Here is a 26,208-nt window from a genome sequence, read left to right as displayed (position 1 = left end):
CCTCTTACCAGCTTGGTGCTCTCTACATGTGTCAGAATAAAAAATCCTGAGATTTGATCTCTCTATCAGGAGATGACGAGTCAGAGTTAATCAGACGTGGAAATCAGGAGTCTTGTGATTTTTTTTTTTGTAAGAGTTGGCATTACTGCATCTGTTAAAAATGCACATTTACCTTATTATAGAACATAATAAAAATGGATAGATGGCAGCAGGCCTAAAATTGTGCACCAAGTTCTTTTGGTGAAAATGTATAGGAGGTTGCTTTCAGTTGTTCCTTAGTTTTGGAACGTCGTGTCTACCAGAGCCTAAACTTGGACATCTTATGGAAGCATTGCAAGACGTTATTTGGGCAGGCTTTTAGCAAGTGGGGTTTCAGGGGTTTTCTGGAATTATTTGGGGAATTCCTTTATCATTCACTATTTTAATATTGTATCAGTTATTAGTATCTCATTTTCATTGTAAGCCACTCTGGGCATTTTTTGCGAAGGGCAGTACATAAAGCAAATAAATAAAAGGCCTTTCCATGATTTTCCCTGCAAAAATATTGAATATGACAGTAGACTTTATTACTTAAAGGTTTAGTTATTATAAAAGGGCCTTAAAACTGTTGAATGGTGATCTGACATTCAGGGGAGCCAGTTACCTCTTTTCCGCCATTGGATTTCTTATTGTGGAACTCTGACTCAAAAAGCCCAAAAGAAACCCCACAAGTCTCACTGCCTTTCAGAATCAGTCTTTTTTGCCCTTGTGTTATGGGTTTACTGACTCCTGTTCTCTGCAGGTGGCTTCCTCTCTAGCTTTCTGCCATGCAGGTGCAAGAACCTCTAGCCAGGTTCTTCCCTTATCTTGGGACTTTCCTGTTTGTTTTCTTTTCTAGAGGAAAAACAAAGTATGTGCAAGTTCTTGTTGGCCATTTCATTGACAAACTACAGGCCCCAGTTTTAAAAGGCCCAAGAACCATATCTGGCACCTTGGGATGTGAATATATACTATACTGCATGTTTCAGCACTCTGTGACGGGTATCAATCTGCCCTCAGACTTTGTGCAAACATTCTGTTGTCATGGCTGAAAGACCCTTGTTTGCCCCTAACTTTTAAAACCTGATCCATGGACTGGAACGAATAAGTCAGTTCAGCACACTCCGCTGAATGAACTTTGTCTTGGATATAGCATAAAAAGCTTCGGTGAAAAGCAGAATAAATGTCAAGTTAGGCTGCACAGAGAACAGGTACACAGAGTAGATGAAATTCATAAGCAGAATTCCATCTTTTTTATGACAGTGCCTTTGCATAGTAACAACACTTCTATGTTTTGTTTTTCAAATTTTCCAAAGGTGGCCACCATTTAATAAGAACTGTGTACAGATGGGGAGGTGGGTTTTTTCCCCCCTTTGCTGTTTAAAATAAGGCTTTTTTTGGTGGTATTGAATTTCAGAGAAGAAGCTATATTTGATCTATCGCTTGTTCTGTTGCTTGTGGATGTTTATGACTCCAGTAAAGAAACGCAATCACACTGAAGGCCAGGAAGAATCTCTCTGTTTATAGTTCTTCACAAAATTGACAACAGCTTTCGCTCTTTTGTTACAGACTCAGCAATTTCTAGCTCCTTGCCTGGGCATTGATCACCATGGGGAGTGGTAAGTGTATGTTGACATGGTGCTGAGCATGTGAGCTTGCTATAACTATTCTACTTTGTTTCAGTGTCTGTTAAACAAATACAACTCCGCCCCCCCCCCCCCCCCCCCCCCCCCTTTTGCTATCAGGTCCTTTTTCTGCTACTTGAAAAGTGGTGTTTTCTGTCTGAACAATCGTTCATCATGTTCCCACTTGGAAGTAATAGCCATAATACACTTCTGGCATCATTATCAAGTGAATACTAGAATAGGAGGCACATTATCATTACTCATTTATGGAGGGTTACGTGTTGGTTAACATTGGTCTATGACTTGATTTAAAGATGGACTAAATTTCCCTTATTGGATACTTTAATTGAATTGTTTCTCACCTTGGCACAATAACTCTTCAACAGGTAATTCCATTTTCTCTAAATTTGGGGGGGGTTTCAGGAGAAAAAGAAATTAATGGAGAGAAACTGCTTAGGTTACCTTCTTGAAATTTTGCCCTGTCTTTCCATGAACTCCTTTGAATTTGCCAGGGTAAACAGACAAAATTCCCAACAAACTCCAAACTTTACATAAATATGCATTATCATAACATCTTGGAGCACGAGCCATTTTCGAACTTTTATATCTAAATACATTCTGGGTTATTTCATCAGGTTTATTGTCTGCTGCAAGTGACCAGGGATAGTGGAATGTAGGGGATAAGATCTGTATTTTGATGATAGCCTTGGGGTTAGTCAAAATGGAGTTTCTGCCTCTCCACTGCAGCCCCTTCTTTGTCCTTTCCTCCCACCTGCCCAGCACAAAACCTCCCATCTTCCTGTCCCTATTTCTGATCATTCTGTGCTTTCTGTCTTACATACAGGTCCAATGCCCACCTATCATTTCATCGTATAAAACATGCGCACACAAATGTTTAAAGGTTGGGTGGGTGAAATTTGCCTGTCATTGAAAATGAGTGCAGGTTTCCGGGACACAGCAAAATACCATGCAAACAAAGTAAAGAAATAAGCAGCAAAGTTATTCAGTGCACACTCTAGCCATCTACTTTATGCATATCAATTCCCTTTTTAAACCTTGGATAACTCACTTCTACCATCTGCATCTCCCATATGTCTACTGAAGAGCAGTGTGCCTTTTAATGGGATATTTAAAAAGAACACTTATGCCTCAGTTATTACCTATAGTATGGATAGTTAGGTAGTAACCCTAAACTGGTGTGGATATTTTTGCAAATACTGTAAGAAACTGACATTAAAGAAGTGAACCGTATGATGTTTGTACATACAGCTTTACACAGACCTACAATTTTGTCTGCCTGACTAATTTTGTTGGTGTCAGTTTAAGCGATGACTTGGATGTAAATTTATCTAATTAAACTTTCAGAAATGTGTGCTACTTAACATTTATTTTCAGCATGTGGCAGACTTCACAGAATTCTGCTGTAGATGTCTGCTTGTTTCTGATTATCAACATTTCCACATACTGGTTCCTAGCATGCACTGCTCCTGTTGACAGGTCTTTGATGCACAGACATACAATTTGGAGAGCAGGTGAAAGTAATCACTCTGCTTCAATTGACATAATTTGAACTATGGGACTCTCTAATACACAGTGACTTTATACATCTTGCTGTGTGGAAACTTTCAGATAAATAAGACATAAAGCAAAACATACTTTTAATGTTTTAATAATTTATGGGTAGCACATTTGCTTGCTTTTTATAGTGTTTTGTTTTCCATCCCATTTTGATTCATAATATGAATAGATATCATGGCGCTGGTTTTGTTGGGTTTTTTTGTATCACTCATTTCCTTGGCAGTCAGCAAACAAATACAACTGATGTTATTGTTCCCTTTAACAATATCAATGGTAATACACAAAGAATGATTTTAAATGCTCCATTTATAGTGTGCTCTTACATTAAAGCCCTTAATGTTTATTATTACATAACACACTGAGTGCTGCAAGGAAGTGCATTTGAGAATGAAGTAAGGATTTGAGAAAATGTGAATGTATAGGAAAGCACCAGGTTTTGTTGGTAATTATAAAATTCAAATACATCCACACAAACTTCGGTGGAAGTTGGCAAAATAAATCTATGATAATAATATTTTTCAAACCAAAAGCAAAATGGATTTATTTTTATTTAGTTTATTTAGTTCTGTTTGTATCTGTGGATAGTTTGTGTAGCACCAAAGCAATTTTGATTTTTTTTCCCTTTGTCCACACAAAAACTGATCACAGAGTTTTACAGTGTCCATTTCACTTATAGTATTCTCTATTTTACTTTATTTAGTCCTTTCTCTTTAGTTATGCTTGCTGAGACCCCAGTGCTAGAATTCCTTGTGTTTTTCCCCTTTATCTGTTTTGGGAATTGTCTTAACTGGTGGAAGACATGCGGGTGGCTAATATTTACATGGTTGTGACAGACAGATTGTGGTTTGCATGACCACAATTGCTAGTTGATACTTAAACAGGCAATAAGCATCATCATAATGCATCTCTCCCAGGACTTCTATAGAAGGAATATTAGTGCCATATTTGTATTAAAAAAAAAAAACCCACCAAGAAAACAGCTTGTGGTAATTGTTTCAGTCCAGAAAAGAGAGCTATAACTTGTGAAAATCTGTTAACTTCCTCCCTATAATCCAGTGACTGATATTAGAACAAACGCACAAAAAACCACCTGCACAACTACTATTCATATTTTCCTTTTTGTATCCTGGAAATCTTACACTTTCTGGGTGATGCCCTCCCATCAGAGGAGTTCTAGGTCTTCTAACTCAACCATATGCTGTTATCTTGAACACTAATAAAAGCCAAAGTGAACTCAATTACATTTTCATTTAAAATATATGAAGCATCACACACAGAAATATTATTTACAGACTTGTATACCATTAGAGTATCATCTCTGTTTAGTGATAGTGGTCATGGAAAGCTAATATGGCCAAATGGTGCTAGAATACAGTTCCATTATCTATTAAGAGAAGTCATTGGGCGCTGACTGATTCTTAATTGATTCAATATTTCCTGGAGAATGGTAAACTTTAATCAACATTGCTTTGACAAGAATAATGCCTTTTCATGTGGGACTGCTACATTTGAATTGATTCCTAAAGAAGAATTAGATGTACATAATCCAATAGTCTCTGTACTCATTAAGAGTCTCTGCAATCATTAAGAGTCTGAGATACTTAATGATTTTTTTAAAATTGCTGTATTTGATCAGATTATTTTGCTTCATTCTGTTCCAGCTTCTAGTGTCAGTGACAATGTACCGTATGGACTAGTCGTGTCATTTTATATATATCATGTGAAAAAATCTTCAAGGCCAATAAAGCGTCTGGTTTGTTTCTTAATTAGCTTTTAAGCATCATTAAAATACAGATTCTTGTACTATAGTGGGAGAAAGGAGAGTTTTTAAAATTAAATTAAGCTAAATGTTCTTTTCAGATTTAAAAAAAGGTTTTTCAGTATTTAAAGAGACATGCATTCACCATTCATGACTATTGGCTTATTCTAAACTCACTTCTTTGTTATTAAACTAGAAACAAAAGTAGTATTGTATGTTCTGTGTTAAGTGAAAGGTCAGTCTTGCAATACTTGCTCATTTTGGAATATGAAACTGTTGCTTAGAAACTAGTCTAATAGTCAGTAAATGAATATTTAATGAAAATACCAAATCTTAGATCTTTGACCTTAATGTACTACTTCAGTGGTAAATTAGAGACTGTTGTATAAATCAGGACTTGCAGTGTGTCCAGGATGCTTCGGCCTTGATTGCAAGTCCTTCAGCCATCTGCATTTCTAACTACTGTCCTATTCCAAAACTTTTCTAATATAGCTCTTCTTGCTGCCATTTCTAAACTAAAATCCTTTTTAAAATCTCTGGCAAATGAAAAATAAACATTTATTTAAAAGTTAATAATAAATGGTTTAACATACTTTGCATATTAGTAGGGGTCTTAGGTCATGGACAGGCATTACATTTGTGTCTAAAAAAAATACCTTTTTCCTGGCGTAAATAATGAGCGTACAGGCATTCAGGGGGATCCACTAATTCCCACTACCTCTTTAACAGTCTTGGGTTCCCCTGGCACTGTTCAAGGTGCAGCAGGCATTTCCCCCCCGTTTCAGTTCTGGGAAGACCTGAGGGTGGCGAGGGTAAGGACAGCAGTTTTTCTTACCCTAGCCGCCCCTGCAGGGTAAGGGCCTGTCTTTAGCAGTTGCCAGCTAATCACTGACAGTCTGTTCCTTTCCCTGGCTGCCTGTCAGTGCTGGGCAGGACAGGCTGTCAATGATGGAGCTTCTCCGGGCAGCAGGATCCAAGAAGTAGTTCTCTATCATCCCCTGGCTGGAGAGCTTGCTTCTGAGGCATCTGTGTTCAGCCAGGGGGTTGAAACACCCATATGACCAATGCAACATTATTTTTCTAGCACCATGCAAGATTTTGGGGAATGGTATCTTTTATTGGACCAATTGCATGGTTGGAATAAAATTAGACAAGTTTTTGAATGCAATACATTCTTCACTAGATTGTGAAGAGTTTCTTGAAAATCCTTAGGTGCTGCAACTGAATACCTGGCCATGACCTTAGAGTTGTGTGACTGATTCTCAGGCCCACGTACTTAAATAATCCACCCAAATTCATCTGTTTCTCAGATCAACAAATAAAATTTACTGCCATCAGTCCCATCCGTGGCAATTTTACGTAGAAGCTATAACTATGTAAGCATCTGCCACCTGATCTAAAACCATACGTCAGTTAACTTGTACAAGTAATAGGTCATTACACTCTCACATGGACTAGACATTAGAGAGAGACAAAAAAGCACACTCCTCTAGTGTGGGCTACTTTTCCGCAATCTGTATTCTTTATAGGGAATTTTTAAATGGTTAAAAGCCAGTAAAACTGCATGGAGATGACGAAGAAAGGGAACAAAAACTAGCCCCCTTCAAATTGGCTTCATATTCAGCCTTCCTGCTTAGTATTTTATTTTCTGTTACCTTGCTACATGAAAGGTATGGACAGATATAAAACTTAGACTGGTTTAAATGCAGTATAAACTGCAAGTGTCCGAACATACAAGCTAGCTTAGAATGGTTTAAACCTCTTTAAACCTTTTAGAAGTAAACCTGTATAATCAAGTATTATTTTGAACCGATAGTCTGTGAACCAGTTCAGTGTTGTGTGGATGGCACACTTTATGTGACTAGTGTGTGGTTTAGTCCTCTAGGCATCCCCACTCCACTACTCCTCATCCCACCCTTCCCCAGTGTCCCCTCGGCACCTGACTGTTGTGGTATGCAGCCAGAACTCAACTGCCTCAACTTCCTTTGCCTGCACCTGACTCCCATCGGTAGTACTTGACCAAGGTTCTGGGTATCACAGGCTTATTTGGGGTGGAAAGGCTGCCTTAACCCTTGCCTCTGTGTGTCTGGGGCTGCCCAAAGACTCCACTGCCACCAGAAGTTGACCAGCCCTCAAGCCCACAGAACCGGGAGTCTAAGCAATCCACTCTTCCACACAAATCAGCCTGGACTGCTTTGAACAACGGTCATTTGCCAGGAATTGAAGCAAATTGAGTGGCTTGGATGAACGTTCTCTTTAAAACCTGTAAAAGCTCTGGCAGCTTGGGGGCATCCAGCCCTCCGAGAACCCAGAAGAAGAGGTACAGGCAGCATCCCTGCTCTACATACCCCTCCTTGCTGCCCCCCACAGGCACTCCAAGTTAGGGTACCACCACACAGATTTTTGTAAAGTGCAGGAAAGGATCTTTATTGAACTTGGTGTTAATTAGAAGGGGAATGGAAAATTACAGTTGGGTTGAGTACTCGCTGCCACACCCTAACATCAGTTCAGTGGCCTTGCAGTGTCTCAGAGGTGACCATTCTACTTAAGCAATCAGGACTCATAGTAGAGATGCTATCTTCTATTAGACCAACAATATTTTTGCAAACTTTTGTGCACAAACACCCTTCATTGGGCATTGGAGTAAAGATTGTAAAAGTTCTCCTGGGTAGAAATGAAAGTTCATATTTCATAGGATTTCACAAAGGAGTCAGTAGATGGAAAACTCGTCTGCTCAATCAGTTCATAACTGGTATGGAGTCTCTCACCTCTTGTGAGGTTTTGTGATGATGCAGATTACCTTGAAACAAAGGCCAGAGCAGTGTCTCAGGTTTCAGGTGGTCACAGTTGCTTCCTGCTTGGGAAAATATGAAGATTTCACTAAAAAAAAAATGGCTAAAATATGATATCTTCCATGTGTTGGGCATCCAGGTTGTATCCAGGAGAACTTTTAAAATCTTTTCTCCAATGCCTGATGAAGGGTGTTTGTGCCCAAAAGCTTGCAATTAAAGAATTTCTTTTTTTTTTTTTTTGCAAAAATCTTGTTGGTCTAATAAAAGATACCACCTCTACTATGAGTCCTGATTGGTTTTTCCTCTAGACCAATATGGCTACAACCTGGATACTTGACCATTCTACTTAGACCTTTGACAGTGTACTTGTGGAATGAACTGGTATCCAATTAGAACATTTTTAGAATAGTTTCAGTGTTATATCTGTTGGCACCCAACCAGTCAAGAGTCCTCCTTTCTCTGTCTTCTCCCTTCCTAGGGATAACAATAACCTTCCTGAGCAACCTGCTGACTTAAGGAGACATTAGCACTGTTTGTCTTCTTCTCCAAACAGTTCCCCAGAGTTATTGGAGTCTAGAGCTCCTTTACAGCGAGCAGCTGTGAATGGAAAAAATTCTTGTTAGCTGGCACTGGCCCTTTTCAAAGGTGTTGGACACATTGGCTGGCAGAGAGGATCCAGCTCCCATATCTTGGAGTGTCAGCCAGGAAATGTACTATCTGGGTGAAGAAAGGTAGATGGTATGGGACACCCATTTCCTTCATTGCCCAAGAATTATTTAACTATTCCTTGTTCTTCCAGTAGAGATCTAGTAGATTTGAAAAATTCTGTTTAACAACAAAAAAAAAATGTGCATCACAGTTTCAGGCCAGCTCCCCTATCATGTGGCAATATAAGCTTACAGAATAATGACTTCCAGAGGATATTCATATTTCTTTATAATTTATTACAATAATTTCTCACTTCCAAACATGTTCTTGTTGAATGACAGGCCACAAAACAAATGGAAAACTGGTTGGCTATGACCATCCGGTTCTTTCTTATTCTTTTCGGCTGCTTGCAGTATTAAAAAAAACCCTGTGTTTTACCAGAAGAGGCAGTGCATTACTTTGAATTGACTCCGCAGCATCTGTATAAACTGGGTTCTTCAACAGGGCTTTTTTGTGCTTTTACCTAAAGCTGATTCAATCAGCTATTAGATAGAAACACCAGAACAGCTCCACTGAAGCGCCCAATCTATGCAGTTTTGGGGCAAGTCGGGTCCAACTAATGTGCTGCCTTTTCTGGGCACGTGCTGGGCTTGGTGTGAGAGTGCATCGAGTTTAAAGTAAAACACCACTTTTTTAGTGCCTGCAAGCAGCCTTCAGGAGCTCCAGTTAATGTCATAATTTTTCATGATGTTCTTCTGAAGGAAGAACAAATTTAATACAAAATGGAACTTTGAGTATAAGCAGCTGTTTAGTTCCCTTCCTTCTTCCTATAGTCTTAATTCTGTTGAGTGTGTGGTGGAGCCTGCTTACTCTGATTTGGTGTTAAAGAACCAGATCTTCAAAAGCAGTTAGTAGAGCTTAGTGCATTAGGTTTCTGGGTACTCCACTTGAACATCTTTTCATTGTCCCACTTTGCAGACCATCCAGTCTTTGCAGAAGTTAAGTACTGAAATTTTCAATTTTTTTTTAAAGATATCTGTTTGCAGATCCAGAAATGGAGATGCCTGATATCTTACAATATGAGACTCATTTATAATTCACTTGAAATTTGCCTCTAACAATAGGGTTGAGGTGGGTAAACCATTCAAAAGCAGTGCTTATTGAAAGATGAAACCATGATTGAATTACTGTCTATCGGGCCTGTATTTTAGCTCAAATTTGTACTTTATTTTTCCAATGACTGTGTCTGGTGAACTTTAAAGAACTGGAGTATGTTACTTTCCCTTGCAAACCAGAGCATTTGCTTTCATGAATAAAGCTTTTAATCCTTTTGGAATTCAGGAAGCAGCATTTATTTGTGTTTGGCAAATCCCTAAAGAATGACAGAAGGGTTGGCCTGCTACTTCCTTTCTCTCTGGTTCTCACTATTGTTTTCATTTCCGATAAAAGGTGAAACTTAGTCACATGCTTCACTTGGACAATGGTTCAGTTGCAAAGTACATATAACAAGGAATATCAGCAGCAGAAACATGGATCGTAAAAAGAAACTGACTCAAGGGATTTACTTCTTGAAAATGCGCAGTTGCTAGGCATTGCATGTTAATGGAAGGTACCGTTTGTGTTTATCCTAATCATAAAGGAAATTATGTCAATGGATCAAATCAAATGTTTCATGTAGTAAAGGGTATATTAACATTTAAAATGTTGCCCACCTGGACTACTTCTAATTATCTGTACAGGCAGTCCTCGGACTTACAACACATTTGGTTCCTGAAAACCACATCTTAAGTCAAAACATAAGTTGGAACTGATTTTCCCACAGGAAACTATGTTATAAATAGGGGATTGGGTCCAAGGAAGTTTGGACAGATGTTCTCCAGGGAGATGGGTGACGCAGTGAACTTGTTCGCTGGCATGGCATTGGATCGTGTTGTAAAGTCAAAACTGACATCAGAAAGTTAAAAAGGTGTCAGTTTATAAATGTAAGTGTGAACCGTTGTAACTCAAAACGTTGTAAATCAGGGACTGCCTGTAGTACTGTTTTTACTAGAGGATAAGTCTCTGTCCTAACATACCTTTGAAATTATATAGAACATTGAAGTTTGAGCATAACATAGGAGATTTGAGGATTTAGTTACATAACAATTTGACAGTAGAGCTTTAATTCAATTTAACTCTGGATTATTTGGTATATGCAGACTTATTTTTAACATAGCACCAGTTGTTATGTTTTCCCTATCCCAAGAATTTAAATGTTTTTATAAAGTTCTGCTTTGTTCTGGGAGAGACATTTCAGTTATAAAGAAATTAAAGTTTATTTCTAAAACCAAGGTGCCTTGAGAAGGATTTTAGGATGAATTAATTCAATTCCAAGTTAGCATGATACCCTTAGAAATGAATCCTACCTCACCTTTGTCAAAGCTGCAGTTTGGACAACCTTATAGAATAGTCTCTTCATATAAAGAACTGTATCTTGAATTATTGTTTAGTCCTAAATTGCGTGGATCCTAGACAGATGACATCTCCTGTCTTTTTCTATGCCAAGGGAACACTCATAGAGGGCATGGAAGGTGCAGTTCCATCCCCCTTAAGCTGTGATGCACATGCAGCTCATCAGCATCTTACTGCAGCTCCTTGCTTTGGCGTGACTCCAGGACCCCAAGGGTGAATGGCACTGCTATTTTCCAACCCCTGCTTGCTTGTCATCAAATTCAGAGAGCTGATTTAAACATGGGCAGGACAGCCCCCATAGATCTGCCGTTGTACACTATGGTACTGCAGCAGTTGGAGTTCAAAGTCCTCAGTTTTAAAGCCCTGGCTTAAACAGGAAGTTGCTGTCACCAGAGCGTTCTCAGGTACGGGAAAATTCTGGTCTGCACAGGAAACTGCAATGAATGAATGAATGTACAGTGTACTAACTATGCAGTGATAACTCCAGGGTGAAGTTTTTTGTGTAAGGTAGCTTATTCCACTTTGAAAATGGAATAAAATCTTGCACTAAGAATGTCCACATGAAGAGTTCATGTGGAGTATCTTGCATCCTAGCTTACTGAACACTGACTTTCTACATAAGCAAACCCTTAGACCCCTAACATTTGTTGACCATTGGAACATGCTGAAAAACATATCTGTTCCTATTTCCACATGCAAATACTTGATCTGTCACATGAAATTGGATATCTGTTTCAGGAACACAGTTATATCCCTGGCTCTTTTGTATCTCAGGGTCGAATATTCAAATACTGATGCAATTAGAAAAAAATACTTGCACGTCTTTTGCCCCTCACCTGAAAGAATTATAAGGGAAGAAGCACATTTCTTATGTTAAACAAACTAAAATCTAGCTTAAAATACATTTGAAAGTAATTTGAATCTAGTGCTGGTACAGTATTGGACATCTTGATGAAAAAATGAAAAGGAAAATTGTAATTATTTTTAAAGCAGGTTGGTAGAAAGTCTCTAATCTTAAAACTGAATATCAGACTATAACATTCAAACAGATCACACTCAAGTTTAAAATATTAATTCAGAATAAATATGGGCCTGGTCTCTCTAGACCAGCAGTCAGGAACCTTGCCCAGAATGGCCCAGCTCATGTCTGAGACAGGCTGGTGCTTAGACCTAGCCACCTCCACTGCTTCTCCCCACTTGCTGGCTTCCCAACTATGTGCAGCTCAAGCTAGGCTCCCTCCCCATGCCAAACACCAAAGCCTCATCTCTGCAGACTGTAAATTGCTGACCCCTGTTCCAAACAATATCACTTGCTAGCAGATTTGGATTATCCCAGACCTTGTTGCAGGCTGGCACGTACACAACAGGCACAAAACCAGCTCAGCCTAGAGGGCACCATAAATTGGGGGGAAAAGATGAATGTGCATACCTGGCAGAAATAGCATTGTTGTCATAGGTAGAAGATCCATCATTTAGTGAAAGGATGAAAAGGAAAGATAAACTAGAAAATCAGAATTAGAGGTTATCCACATGCACTTTTACTCTTGACAGATAAAATACACCTGGGAGAAATTACTTAAGCTGTAAAGGTTTTTAGTGTAAAACATTTGGCCACTCATTAAAGTTTTATTTGAACCATAAAATGATCTTGGTCAGTTTGCTGGCAATATCCTACCTGAGGCATACAGTCTTCCTGGTAATCATACAGTTCCATTTTAGATTCTTTTTCTAATGCTGTTTTTTCCCCTTTTTTTGGAGCATGCCTAGCATTATGCTTCCCAAAAGCATATAGTATTTGCTATATGCTTCCCAAAAGATTGAGTAGCTAGCCAGCTCCAGCCTTGCTTCAGAAAACAGATAGACTTTAGGCAGCAGTTTTCTTAAATTAAAATCTCTTTCTTGACTATAACTTTTGTTTATAAACAGGATACTAAAGTATAAAATTCTGATCATTTTAGGATGGTATGCATTGGCATGCTTTTGGAGAATTCATAAACATACCCCCTTCTTTTTTGTTTTCTTTAGTTCTGATTAAAGGAAATGTGCTTAAATTAAACTCTGTTCACAACATGCTTCTGTATGTGCTTAAGCCCCTTGACTTGGAAGTGCTCAATTTCCATGAACTTGACTGCTTTCCTGAATATCGGTGCTGCACTGAAGTGGGACTGATTTTTGGACTTGAACTACTTGTGCCATCATGCCCGCAGTACTCAGAAGTCTACACAAAATTGTTTGTTGTGGCCAGAAACATTTGGAGGGTTTTCTTATGCTTTTACGCTAAAATCTCTTTAAAAATACCTTTGCGGAAGACATTGTAACTTCTTTGGTAGCTTTATCTTGAGGTTTTGGGACTGTACAATAATATTTAGAAATGGCTTCAACTCTCTCTCTCTCTCTCTCTCTTTCAGTGTTCCTAACAGAGGACAAAGCTAACTCTGTTTTAAAAAGATACCCAAGAGCCAATGTATTTTTAGAAGAGATAAGGCAAGGGAACATAGAACGTGAATGCAAAGAAGAAGCCTGTAGCTATGAGGAAGCAAGAGAAGCTTTTGAAAATGATGAAAAGACAGTAAGTTATTTGTTTTTACCATTATATTGTTTGATAGAAGCTGGTAAGCAAGATTAATGACTTTTTGCTTCTTGTTACTGTACTAGATTTCGTAACTTATTCTTTTTTACAAAATGTATTCTGCTAAAACTAGTGAGCACTTTCCTGAAGCTGGCAGCCATTCGCCAACAGTGCAGCTGCTTAAGCAACGCCTATCTAGAACCTTGCTTGGGTAGAGTGGCAGAACAGTTGGGGCATCTTCCTCTGTCACCAGGGGTATGAGTTTGAGTCCCGCTCTGGACTGGTGCTGAAGGGTGCCCACAGTTTACCTGACTGTAAATGGTACCTGGTCATTTTGGCTGGGGACTCAAAGGTGGCTGAATGTAATGCCAGTCACATCACCCTTGTACACAATTAACTACAGAAACTGATGTGCCTTATCCACGCTAACCTGATGGGACATTAGTCTCGGGCAGACCTTTGACTTTCTGAGAGAATAAGAATCGAGTGTGACAGTGTGTTGTGCACAAGTATCTATTAACTTCTGTGGGCTTGTGTACTGGAGCCAGCACAAAACTCAGCACAGGATTGAGGCCCAAATCTGTACAGGTTTCCCTCGCTTTATGCTATACATGTGTTCCTGGAAAACAGTGCATAACTTGAATTTGCATAAAAGGGAACCCACTTTACAATGCAACAAATAGGGATATGTTCCAAGGCCTCGATTGTACTGACCCCCAGCCCCATTTCTACCACTTTTACAAGCCAATTTTCGTACTCGCCAACAGCACCAGGTGGTGGTGAATGTTGCTATAATGGGGATGGCAACTACAGAAACGTGTGTCGCAGACAACAAGTGAGGAGCATAGATCCACACAGGAGACTATATTTTGGTGTGCATCACTCCCACAATGCACCGAACAGAGAAGCTGACTGCAGGCTTTGTCCAATTTGAGTGAGAGTTTTAACTCATTGTCTAGCTTTGTCCTCCCAGGAGGTATGACCTGGATATATAAAACAGCCAGCCCTACAGTGGACAAATGAAGGCAGTAAGGCTGCCCCAGACTGTCAAACCTGTTGAGTATCTTGCATGTCTTCAATACTTACTATGATTAAAGGAAATAAAAAAATAAATAAATACTCTTCTTCTAAATGAATTAACAGCCTGTCCTCATGGCACATGCCCCCTCCACCTGGCTCCCCTGCTGCCTTGCTACATTAGCTGCGCCACTGACCCTCTGGCCCTGGCCCAGCCTGGGGAACACAGCCAGGCTACAGCAGCTGCCCTTGCCCTCCTACCTCTACCCCTGTATCTGCCCCCCCAACTACCTCTTCCCCAACCCCCTCTTGCTAGTATCTCTGTGTTCTGCCCCACATTCTCTCACCACTGCTTACCTTCCAGCCCAGAAGCCAAAGTAATTATGTGCTCTGTGCCCTGGACTGGAGCAGGGCTAGAATCAGAGGGTAAGTGGCAGGAGGGGGCAGGCAGATGTTGCAGCTCTGCCCCTGGGTTAGGGCCACAGCAGCTGCCACTGCTGCCCCCCTTCCCCTGGCTCATACTTGAATCCAAGATGGGGGAAATAACCTCATCTTGGATTCAAGTAAATACAGTAATAGAACCACATGTGTGGTTTAAAGACTAATCATTTTAAATTTTACTGTGTGGGGGAAGTGACCACTTTGCCCTTTCTCTAAAAAATCCATTAGAATCTTGTAAGGAGCCTTCCTCAAGAATTATGCAACCAGTCCCCAAAGTAGTAGTCAACAAAAAGAGAATTCGGTAGAATAATGAGTTATGAGAGAAATGTGTTACTTGATTCAAAGACACTTTCTTGGGCAACTTATCTCATTCTCAAAGTACAAGAATCCTAAGAAGCAAATAATGCAAAGCGGTTGTTCAACAGTTGGAAAATGCCTTCATAAAAGGCCTGACGAAGGGTTTTTGAACCCGAAAGCTTGCTTAATAACTATTCTCCAACTATTTGGGTTGATCTAATAAAAGATATCAAATTTACCCAAGGAACCTTGTCTTCATAAAAGGTAGCATTTTTGTTGGGAATAGGCAGTGCTGGTGGCACAAACCATGGTTTGATGAGGACTGCTCTAAAGCTAATGATGATTTAATAGAAGTCTTGAAAAAATACAAGTCTAAAGATGATTGTGCTAACTTTCGGTAAAGCAAGAGTATCAAAATAGACTATAAAAATTAAGTTAATTTATCTCATCTCTGAATCTCAAATAAGATCATACACAACTTACTGAGAAATGGAATGGCCCCCAGAAATCTTCAGGGAATTAATTCGTTGATGATGGTGTCTAGTTTTGACCATACTTTTTTAATACTGATATAATTATTTTATAGTCTACATATAGATGGGCAGAAGAGGGGCTCTTGCAGCTCTAAAGTATAAATCTAAGGTAGAGTCTGTTTCATTGTATGGAACAGAGATTTGAGGTGTTGACTCTGAACTGGGGTCCACTCGGATAGAAAAGATCTCCAATTACTTTTTCAGTTGGTTTTTTCTCTCTACCTTAATCTACACTGCGGGGATGTTGTGCTCTGAAACTGGACTGATAAATGTGAGCACCTTACCTAAATTGTTGCATATGAATTACATCTTTTACACCTACCAGGTACCCTAAGAACTGCATTCTGGCAGCCTCTCCTTTTCCAAACAAATAAACCTTGGTTTGAATGGTTAAATAGCATCTATATTCTCCCAATGAATGGCTTGGGGAATGTACTGAGAGTCACCAACTCAGTATTTTTCCTATCTTTTAAACAAGACATAAATTTAAGAATTACAGGCCCCTCTAGATATTCAAGTAAAGGTGTGATAGAATCTGATGTGCAATCCACATTATTATGCCTCCTGCCGTGCTACACATGCATGGGAGGAGGTGTGATTGTGAGATCCAGCATCAAATCCTATCGCACCTTATTGCTGGTAAAGGGGAGACCCGGGATCATGATCCCAGGCTACCCTGCACCAACTTACAAGTAGAAATCCATCGTGGCTGGGGGCCCCATCAGCTGACAAGACTGCCATCCATGACAGTGCCCCTCTAGCTTCTTGTTCCAAGCTGTTGGCAACCCAGTAGCCACCTGATAAGTTTAAATTACAGACAAATTTCCCTGGTCTGAGAGGGATATGTGAGAGGTTTTTGTCTTCTGGTGTGGAAGTACATTGACAGAAACATTCAAAATACACCAATTTTCATAGTGACAATTGCATGATAATTCATAATATCAGTTAGAATTAATGAGTCTTAGATAGATTCCCCAAGTTACCATGATTTGTTTTTATAAAGTTTGACTGAAAGCTCTTTGTAGTTGCTGTGGCTTCATCTTCTTGGTTATGTCTCATCCTACATTTGTCCATACTGTCCTTTCGGCTTAGAAGCATTAGACGGTACCAGAGCTAATATTTAAGAACAAATTTTGAAGCTTCATTGCGGTATTATGAAACAGAACATGGCACAGACTTAATTTTTCATTTGAAGTCAATAGAATACATAGCCAAAAGCAATATTGTCTTATTTGAATATGCAGGTTATAGTGTTGGCTGGAGTACTGGTCTTTCTGTTAAAGTCTGTTTAAAGTACAGTTTTTTACAATGCACGCTCTTTGGTGCTTCATTTTACTACTGATACACTTAAAAGGTAAGTATGTGCTATCTTATAATTTTATTTTAAAAGTTGATATAGCCTGGGAGTTACTGATACATCCTTAAGGGTCTGTCCTTTTTATGCAGTGATTCTGTTCAGCCTTTCCATCTAGTATAAATGGACAAAAGGGAGTGTTTATAACCCAATATTTTGTAAATGTTTCCTAGTAATTAGGAGCAAAGAATATCAGCAAAACCCAAAGTGAATTAACCCTAATCAGACTTTTTTTCATTTTGCTATAAATTTTACAAAGCTGTAGAAATATCAGAGCTGTGCTAGGCTTGACTAAATCGTCAAGCACAAGAACGTTTTGGATAAACTGATAGGATAACATGAAAAATATTTTTATGTGCTTTCAGTGCTGCTGTTCATCTTAGTTCTGTCAACTTCAAGTGTTTTACCTTACTTTTTATGAGGATTTTTAAAAATAATGGAAGTAATTATTTTTGGTAAATATGGAACATTTACAGTTGTTTTAAAGAATGGTAAACACAGATCAGCAAACAGAAAAAGAAATCATGAGCATGACTTGGATTTATAGAATGAGAGAGTCATAAACACTCAGCCCAAAATGGTATTCAGTATCAGATGTGACTTTTTAACATCAGCTTTGAATCAAACTATTATACGAAATATCCAACAGATGAAAGATATGAAGGGATCATACAGGGTGTTGAATTTCTATATTAATCTGAAATTGAGGCAAACAGTAAAAATGTGAGCAGTCTCATGCATCTCATTCACTTCCCACTCATTTTGTTCATGTTTCACTGGTTGAATACAAACAATTTTCTGACTGGCAACTTGTATTGCCTCTTAAAAAGAAAATAAAATGGTATTGACCAGGAATGTTTTGAGACTAGTATGCTGCCAAAATATGATAGGTCCCACAGTTGGACCTTCTCAGCACTGCAAAATTACTGCGTTTAACACTGATATGGAAAGAAGACGATTGATTTATTGTCGTTATCAATTCAATGTATACCAGTGCTACTCTGAATTAAGTTGTATTGATACTGAAACACTGCATTCTCATACCATTAGATACTTTTTAAATTAAACCTATCAGCTGTTTATGACAGTTTAAGTGGATGTGGTATCTATCCCTCGAGACATTTAAAATAAAACTTGCTAAAGCAGTGGGAAATACACAAAATAAGCCTGTGTATAGACTAGATGGTCTGAATAGGTCCTTTTTCATTGCAGTTAACTGATCCTATAACCTATCTAGCTTAATTTTTTCTGCCTTTTTAGGAGTATTAAAGTAATTCTGCTATTTCATAGCCATAAATTCTACAGTGCTTTAGGACATACCGTTATTACAGTTAGTTTTCCTAAACCATGCCAATTACTTTTTTTAATGACTATGAGAAGTATCTGTCATTTGGATCAAGAAACTAATAAATAGTGAAGGTGGACTTGTACTCTCAATCCTTACCACTGCTTTAGATTACTTATCTATAACTGTTTCAGTCTTACTAATGCTTTCTGGTTTATTTCTTTTGCTTTTCTAGCAATTCCTAAGAATCCTTGTACTTCTAAAATATCATGGATGCTTCCTGATTCTGGTCTTTATGCACTCTCTTTCAGTTGGTTGATGGGCTCTTCTGATTTGGATCAAGTCAGTTCAGTCCTCTAAATCTCCATTTTCCCTATCTGTAGCTGCTTCTAGACTTTTACACATCTTAGTCAAGCTGTGGTGAAGACACTAAATAGGTTCATAGCATGGTTCTTTTAATTTCTGGGAATCTACAGAGCTAATAAGCTGATTCTCACAGTGATTTGGTTTACAGAAAATAAAAGCTACAACCTTGTTTCTGCTACGTTAATAAGTTTTACTGGGGAGGGGAGAATCTTGAATGTTTTCATCTTGTTCATGAATGCAGCATTTTTAATAGCTTCAGAAAGAACTCAAGTGCTTGAATTCTGAGGGGTCCTAAACTATGTTAAAGCTTGGGAAAAGTTTACTCAAGTGTCCATGAAGTAAAGCTGATGACAAAGAAACTTAAACTCCTAGGTTGCCATACATTTTTTTGGTGGGTTTTTTTAATGCAGTCCTCAGTTCATATGTAGACTCCAGAGTTATCATTGTATGCCTATGCCTGCAAATCAGCTACTACTCACTAGAGAAGAGGCTGGCTTTGTTACTAGTTCTCCATGGGGCAGAACGTGGAGGAAGCATACTGATTTCCCAGGTTTTTACAAGAGCTAGAGACAGCCCTTTTAGTAGGCACAACTGAGTTCCAAGCACAGGAAAATATTAAAATGTGCAGTAGATTATATTGTAACCTGCAACTCGGTATCCTTATTCGGGAGAGTACATACACATTTTATAACTGATAACCATTGTACTACAGTGTTTAACACAGCAGTATACGGAACAAGAGAGCTGCAATTTCTGTTCCAATAAAGTGCTACTCTTAACTCTGCAAATGGATTGCATAAAACAGCACCTTCTTACTCAAAGACATCTCCTTTTTCTCTGTTTTTATAGTCAAACTCTACTCCTTTGGAAATGCTGAGATAGCAAAATATAAGACAGAGATATGAGATATGTGAATATATTGAATGTTCACAAAGCAGCAATGTCTTAGGGTGAAATCTTTTATTGGACCAACTGCATAGTTGGGAAAGAGCCAAGTTTTTGAATACAAGACATTCTTCTTCAGGTCTGAGGAGTCCAAAGCAGCACAGCAAAGTAAAAAACAGTTGGAAAAGCGGGGAGAGAAGTTCCCAAGGGTAGCAGACAAACAGTAAAAGAAAAGAAGCTAACTACTGAGAGAGCAATGCCAATCAAAAGAGAGTAGGGTCATTATCACCTTTCATTAGGCCTGTGCAAAGTGGCTAGTATTTGCTTAGGATTCAGATTCAGCCAATTTGGGGGCCAGTGATTCGATTTGGTTATTTGAATCGCTGTCCCAAATCGATTCAACCAAATCTGAACCAGAGATTCATCCACCGCCAAATCTCTGAATCGGACAGGCCCCATCCCATGCCCGTTCTTCTAGCCCCGTTAATGGCTGCCCCGCCCAACCCCAGCCTCCCAGCTCTTTAAAAAAAAAAAAAAAAAGCCCCCACTCACTGGCTGCTGCCAGGCCCGGGGGGGGGGGTGCGATCCTCACTGCCCCACGCTGTGTGAGGGGCTCTGCCTTGAGCCCCCCTGGCCCCCGCCCACTCTCCCAGCGCCCCTCCCCCCAGGCTGCCCTACTTATGCTGCATGAGGGGCTCTGCCACAAGCCCCCAGAAGCCCTGAGGCCGCTGCAGCAGCCAGTGAGTGGGGGCTTTTTTGTTTGTTTGTTTTAAGAGCTGGGAGCTGGGGTGGGTGGGGCAGCCATGGGTGGGACTGTGAGAGAAGGCGGGGGTCAGGGAGCGCTCAGGGGGCTGGGAAAGCAGGCAGGTGTCCCCCCATGGTCCCCTCTCCCCTCCTTCAGCCCCCACCTCCCCCTTCCTACTTATCAGCACGGAGTTCATGTCCAGCTCTCTGCGGTGGCGAGTGGGGACTGCCTGAATCTCTGAAGTTCTCCGAATCAATTCGAGAGCTTCTCTGGAGAGCTTCGAATCGATTTGAGCCTTTTTACTGATCTCCCGATTCAATTCAGATTCAGAGGTTTGGCTGCTGAATCGGGCCAAATTTCCTCCAAATTGAATCAGCACCTGAAGCTTCGCACAGCCTTCCCTTTCATGTGTAGGAAGAATTCTGGAGTCAGGTAGGTTGTAATGTTCCAGAAAAACAATATCAGTATTAAGTCCTTGGTTCTTAGTGTTCAGCCAGCTTTTGAATTTTTGTTCTTAAGTTCTCATTTTAAAGATATATGGTAGATTTATCTTGAGTATGAGGATAGTGAGGTCAGAGGGAGTGGTTCTGGTGTGTATTTGCTGTTTAGCTTCATTATGTGTGGCATTGATTGAACATGAGAATCTAAATTTACTTTCTCTTGAATCTGCTGCTGACAATTAATACATAGCTTTACTTTATGCTCACGATATAGTCTGTGCTGGCCAGTCTGACAGCACTTTTACCCACACTTGTAGCTGGAGTCATTTTATTTCTGAATGCCGTTGGACAAGCACAACAAAAAAGATGGGCTCCTATACAAAATATTAATGATGTTAATAGTGGCATTTCTAATGAATTATTGCCCTTTTTTCCAGCTTTCCAGATGAAGTTATAACCTACCTGTCAGCAAGCTTTTCAAGTTGCTGAGCCAGGATGACCTAGTAGGCAGGCATTAGGACCTTTCTGCAGCCACTGCTTCTCTCAGCAACAGCACAGGAAGAGCAACTATTGCTGAAGCCCCATATACAATCATAGAAAATTAGGGTTGGAAAGGACTTCAGGAGGTCATCTAGTCCAACCCCCTGCTCAAAGCAGGATCATCCCTAACTATGTATCCTCTCACCCAAGGTTTTTGTCTAGCCAGGTCTTAAAACCTCCAAGAATGGAGATTCCACAACTTCTCTGGGAAACCTGTTCCAGTGTTTTACTACCTTCCTAGTGAGAGAATTCATCTGAGGTTTGGATTTGGCTGGCAGACCATAAGCTGTGGACTACTGTTCTAACTAGTTACCCCTGAAATATTGAGGATAACGGGGTTGCTCAGATCTCCCTATCTGACTAGTCGAACTCCTGTTACTGGTGATGTATGTTCTTCAAACAAGAACCTGGCCTCACCTTCAGAGCCCAGGTTGATTTTGCTTGCTTGTTGTTTGTTTTTGTAGTATAGATAGGGAGAGGAAAAAAATCTTAAACTGAGCGTGCTGGGCATTGAACTCACTGAGATGAAATAAACACAGAGTGCTGCACTACCATTTTCAGACATTTTTTCATAATAGTAACTTAAAATAGTAGAAATCTTCTGATGTGACGAACACAACATGAGAAAGGAGTTTATACATTTTTTTGAACTTCTGTTTTCTTTTAAGGAAGCTACAGGGAAATAATTGGACTCCACTGTCTGTTTTCTTTACTTTTTCAAGTACTGGTTTGCAGTTCTTATCTTATCTGTTTCTTTAGCAGCACTATTCCAGATACGATCCCATGTGGCTAACCTGTACCTCCCCTCAGGCAATTTTCCCCCGTGTTTGCTTTATGGTATCTTCTGCTAGGTATGCACATTCCTAGATAGAACCTTTATGATGTTCTGTAGAATCACTGGCAGTTTCAGTAGTGATACATTTTGTGTGTCCTACTTATTTATTTAATTATTTTATCATTAATAGGATTTTTTTTTAATGAACAAACATAATTACAACCTCTGCATTACACTGAATATGGGAAAAGTAGACAGCCTGTCTCTTACAAATATGAGCTAACTTTAGTCAGCTCTTTTCTCTTTTTAGAAATTGAACAAGCACATCTATTTATAAACTTACTTTGAGTATGTTGTCCAAGAATTATTTTTTTTGTAACTTAATCTTAAAGTGGTTTTCAGATACTTTCATTAGAGGGAATTCTAGCTTGTGTTCTGTACCTGATCACTCCTTATGAAGGTGGAATATATTTTGAGGATAAAAACCACTGTTGTATTGTTAGTTACTAGCATACTGTATTTTTTTCACATACAGCATGCTTCTGCATATAGCATGCACCTTATTTTGGAAAGACCATCTAAAGAAAAAAACAATTGCCTTTTCTGATAACAGAGTAGCAGCAGTTAGGAAATCAACCTGTATCCAAGCCTGCTACCTGCCTTGTGTGTTAAATGATGCCCACAGACCATCCTAGTGCACTAGATCTGGGGCCTCACACCAAATCCAACCCTGCATGCTGGGTCTGGGGCCATGCGGCAGGGTCTGATCCATCATGCCAGTGCTGGGGCTGTGGTGGCATCTGACATGCCAGGTCCTCTGTGGCCATGTACTGGCTCTGGGGCTACATGCCAAATGTGGGATCATGTGCTTGTTCTGGTACCACGTTCTGGGTTGGACCCAGCATGCCAGGTCCTGCTGCAAGTCAGCCCTCCATGCTATCCTGATCTGGCATATGGTTGGGGAGGGGGATTCCCTCTGTCTAGAAATTTGGCAGTGGCGGGAGGAGGCGAAGCAGTGCCAGTGTTAATTGCTGTGGCTCCCAGTGCAGTGACCATTAATGCAAGGACCACTCTGGCTCCCTCCCTTCCATCCTGAGAGTTTCCAGCCCTGGCAGAGGCCTTTTCCTTGCATATAAAACATACTTCAGTTTTCCTCAGCTAGTTTTGGAGATTTTGTTTTCTCTTTTATAGTCTGAGTGAATATACCTACAAGTGTTATCATTCATTTCTTGAAACAGGGGGATAAAGTTTACAGAATGACCTACATTTTGTATTTAGTATAAATTTTAAAGACTCATGAACACCTATTGTTACTGGTATGCTTTGTGCTGAAGCAACAGATACAATAACATAGACAATAGGTCATTATAAAATCAATTATTTTCCCCCTAAGTATTTTGTAAGCATTTTCCTAATTATATGCCTGTGATGTATGTTGCTGTTTACTGCTGGAAAAAATATGGACAGTTCTCTTTCCGTGCTAGAAAGAGTACTTGAGTCCAGTTTCTAGCAGTTTGTTTCTCCCTGCATTATTATACCATCATAAAACTCAGCAAAAATGTTTCTAAAAGCAGGACAACCACATTTATCTGTTTTGTTTGTATATCATTTAGCATACTGAAACTGTGACTGTAACATTTTTTCTTGTTGAATAAAAATATTCATATTAACATAACACTTGAAAGTATTTAATGCCTTTTCAACTTTTAATTTTCCCTCAACCATATTTCCATTCCTTGCTCTGATTTAATTTATCTCTAGCTGAGATACACTTCAGAAACTTTGGTATTATGTATACATTGTATGTATACATTATATGGTTTTATTGTAAACACTGCTTTATTGTTATATAAATACATATTTAATGTTTATATATAAGTAATACATTAGTGATTCTCAAATGACTCCAAATGAGCTGACAGCTATTGCTTTATGAACTAGAGTGCATAAGTCTGAATTGAGGATGGCAGCACAGCATGGATAATTCACAAATTCCAAAAATAAATCATTGACCTTAAGCAGTGCTGAAAAATGTTGGTACCATATACCCATTCAGATTATTCTTCTCACTTATACTCCAGTTTTGCAATTAAGTGCTGATACAGATTTTTTTTCAGGCAACGGTGGGTTATTCTCTTTTTTTTTTTTCCATTTAAATTATATGATTCAGTAACTACTTCTTAAGACAGTCAGGAGATCTCTTGCTCAAGACCTCAGTCATCATTTATTGAAAGATAAAAGATTCAAGAACATTTTTTTTTCTTTTAATATATACCTATGAAAATAATTACTTTAAATTATTACTTCATTACTTTAAATTCTTTTAAAGCAGTTTCTGATTCATTTTATCTTGCTTTTCTAGAGGGAATTCTGGAAAGACTACACAAATGGAGTTCAGGGAGAAAGTAACACTGGACATAACTGGTATTCATTTTACCTTGCATTTCCATTAATCATTGGCCTTTTTGTTATCCTCATTGTCGCTTTTGTCGTGTGGAGATGCCTGTTTAAAAAGAAAATTCGTAGACAGTCTGCATACTTGCATAGGGAAGCACATGAAGCCATTGGTGATAGTGCTGTGGCTGCTGGTAGAAGTCCTCTCCCCCAGCCTCTCAGCATTGTTCATTCCCCACAGGAAGAAATGTATGAAGGCAGTGGTCTGTCACCGGGATTTCTGAGCTATGCAGATGGATGGTCAGACTCAATATCAACAAGACTGTCAAATGGTGACCCTCCCCCTTCATATGAGGAAGCCACTGGGGAAACCAGCATAAGAAGAAGTGAAACTGAGCATCACTTAGATCCACCCCCACAGTACGAAGACATTATAAACTCCAGCTCATACAATGCGATTGCAATGACTCATGTTGTTACCAGTGTTAAGTAAACAGGAGGAATACTACCAGCTTTTTAACTACTAAGAGAACTTTGTAGCACTTTATTGCAGCTTATCCATATATATAATTTAATGGACTCATAAGGTGTACCTCTTCTCTGTTGGGTTTCCTCGATTCATTTTTTCCATGCCAGTTTTGAAGTTTGGGAATCTGTACTGACAGCATGGAGCAGGTACAAATGTGGTTCATACTGCCCATACCCCATTTTCAGGAAAGCCATTTAATCTGAATGATGTCAGTGTTGCATACAGACTTAGTGTCTCCTCCCTTCTGGTGCTGAAAATTGTCAGAAATAAAGAATCTATAAACAGAAATTGTAGAAAAAATATTTCTTGCTATAGGGGCAAATTTTATGGCATCTCAAGTTTCTTGCTCGAGTATTTTTTTCCCTTTCATTTAGAGTTTTTGTTACAAATTTCATTGTACATTTCAGCCTTAGACTACTGAGAATAATATGCCATTGTGTGGCCAACCAAAAACAACAGGGTATCCTAGCTTGACTATGATACTTCCACAGCCCTACTATTATTAGAGGGATTGCATTAACTGATGAATTTTGGAACATGGTGTCAACTACTTGCAGAGAAGCAAAAAGTTAAGTGATAGTTGCAATTAGAAAAGAGCCTGCTTTTCCTTATCCTTCCTTGTTGTCCTGTTTGTCACAGTGCAGTCTAGAAAAAATATGCAGGTACTAACTTTAGTACTTGAAAATATAGACGGGAATTAATAATCAACAAGTGCTAAAGATACCAGCTAAAATCCTGGCATCCTGGAATCCCATTCCAAAACTGCCTCTAACTTTATTAGGGCCAGGATTTCGTCTATAGTTTGTAAAATTAATTGCTGTAAGGGCAGGGGGCTGGTTGCTAGGAAATAAATGGAGGCAGGAGGGCCTTACTAGCCATCAGTTGCTGCATTATAAGTACCTGTATACATACTCCTATCCTGCAATATGTGAAAGCTGAACCATGGAAGTTCAGCCCACAACAGCTCTTTTGTTGAGAGCTGAGCTATCACAGTTTAGTTTTTACATCTACCACAGTGTAAAGCAGGCAGTTGCCACAAGTGCCTGATGAGGCAACCCAATATCCCATTTTACCTCACTGCAACTAACTCGTGTACAAGTACTCCAAGATGGAAATCTTTGTTAAAAAGGAAAAAGAGGGAAAGCTTTTACCAGATTTCTTAAAAAG

General features: G+C 39.3%; 1 protein-coding gene across 3 annotated transcripts in view; it reads left to right on the top strand.

Annotated features, from left to right (window-relative positions):
- Window positions 1-26,202, top strand: part of PRRG1 (proline rich and Gla domain 1) — a 105,356-nt gene extending 79,154 nt beyond the window's left edge. For all 3 annotated transcript variants that reach the window (XM_025205263.1, XM_025205260.1, XM_025205253.1), the window contains exons 2-4: window positions 1,588-1,637; window positions 13,280-13,440; window positions 24,481-26,202. In XM_025205263.1, coding sequence (XP_025061048.1) covers window positions 1,628-1,637; window positions 13,280-13,440; window positions 24,481-25,005 — 696 coding nt within the window. In that variant the 5' untranslated portion in view covers window positions 1,588-1,627 and the 3' untranslated portion in view covers window positions 25,006-26,202. The remainder of the gene's footprint in view (window positions 1-1,587; window positions 1,638-13,279; window positions 13,441-24,480) is intronic.
- Window positions 26,203-26,208: the final 6 nt, after the last annotated feature.

The sequence above is a fragment of the Alligator sinensis genome, unplaced genomic scaffold (assembly GCF_000455745.1).
Source record: "Alligator sinensis unplaced genomic scaffold, ASM45574v1 scaffold243_1, whole genome shotgun sequence".
In the NCBI taxonomy this organism is placed as follows: domain Eukaryota; kingdom Metazoa; phylum Chordata; order Crocodylia; family Alligatoridae; genus Alligator; species Alligator sinensis.
The sequence above is the reverse complement of the archived record's forward strand: the minus strand, read 5'-3'. Positions and strand labels throughout refer to the sequence as shown.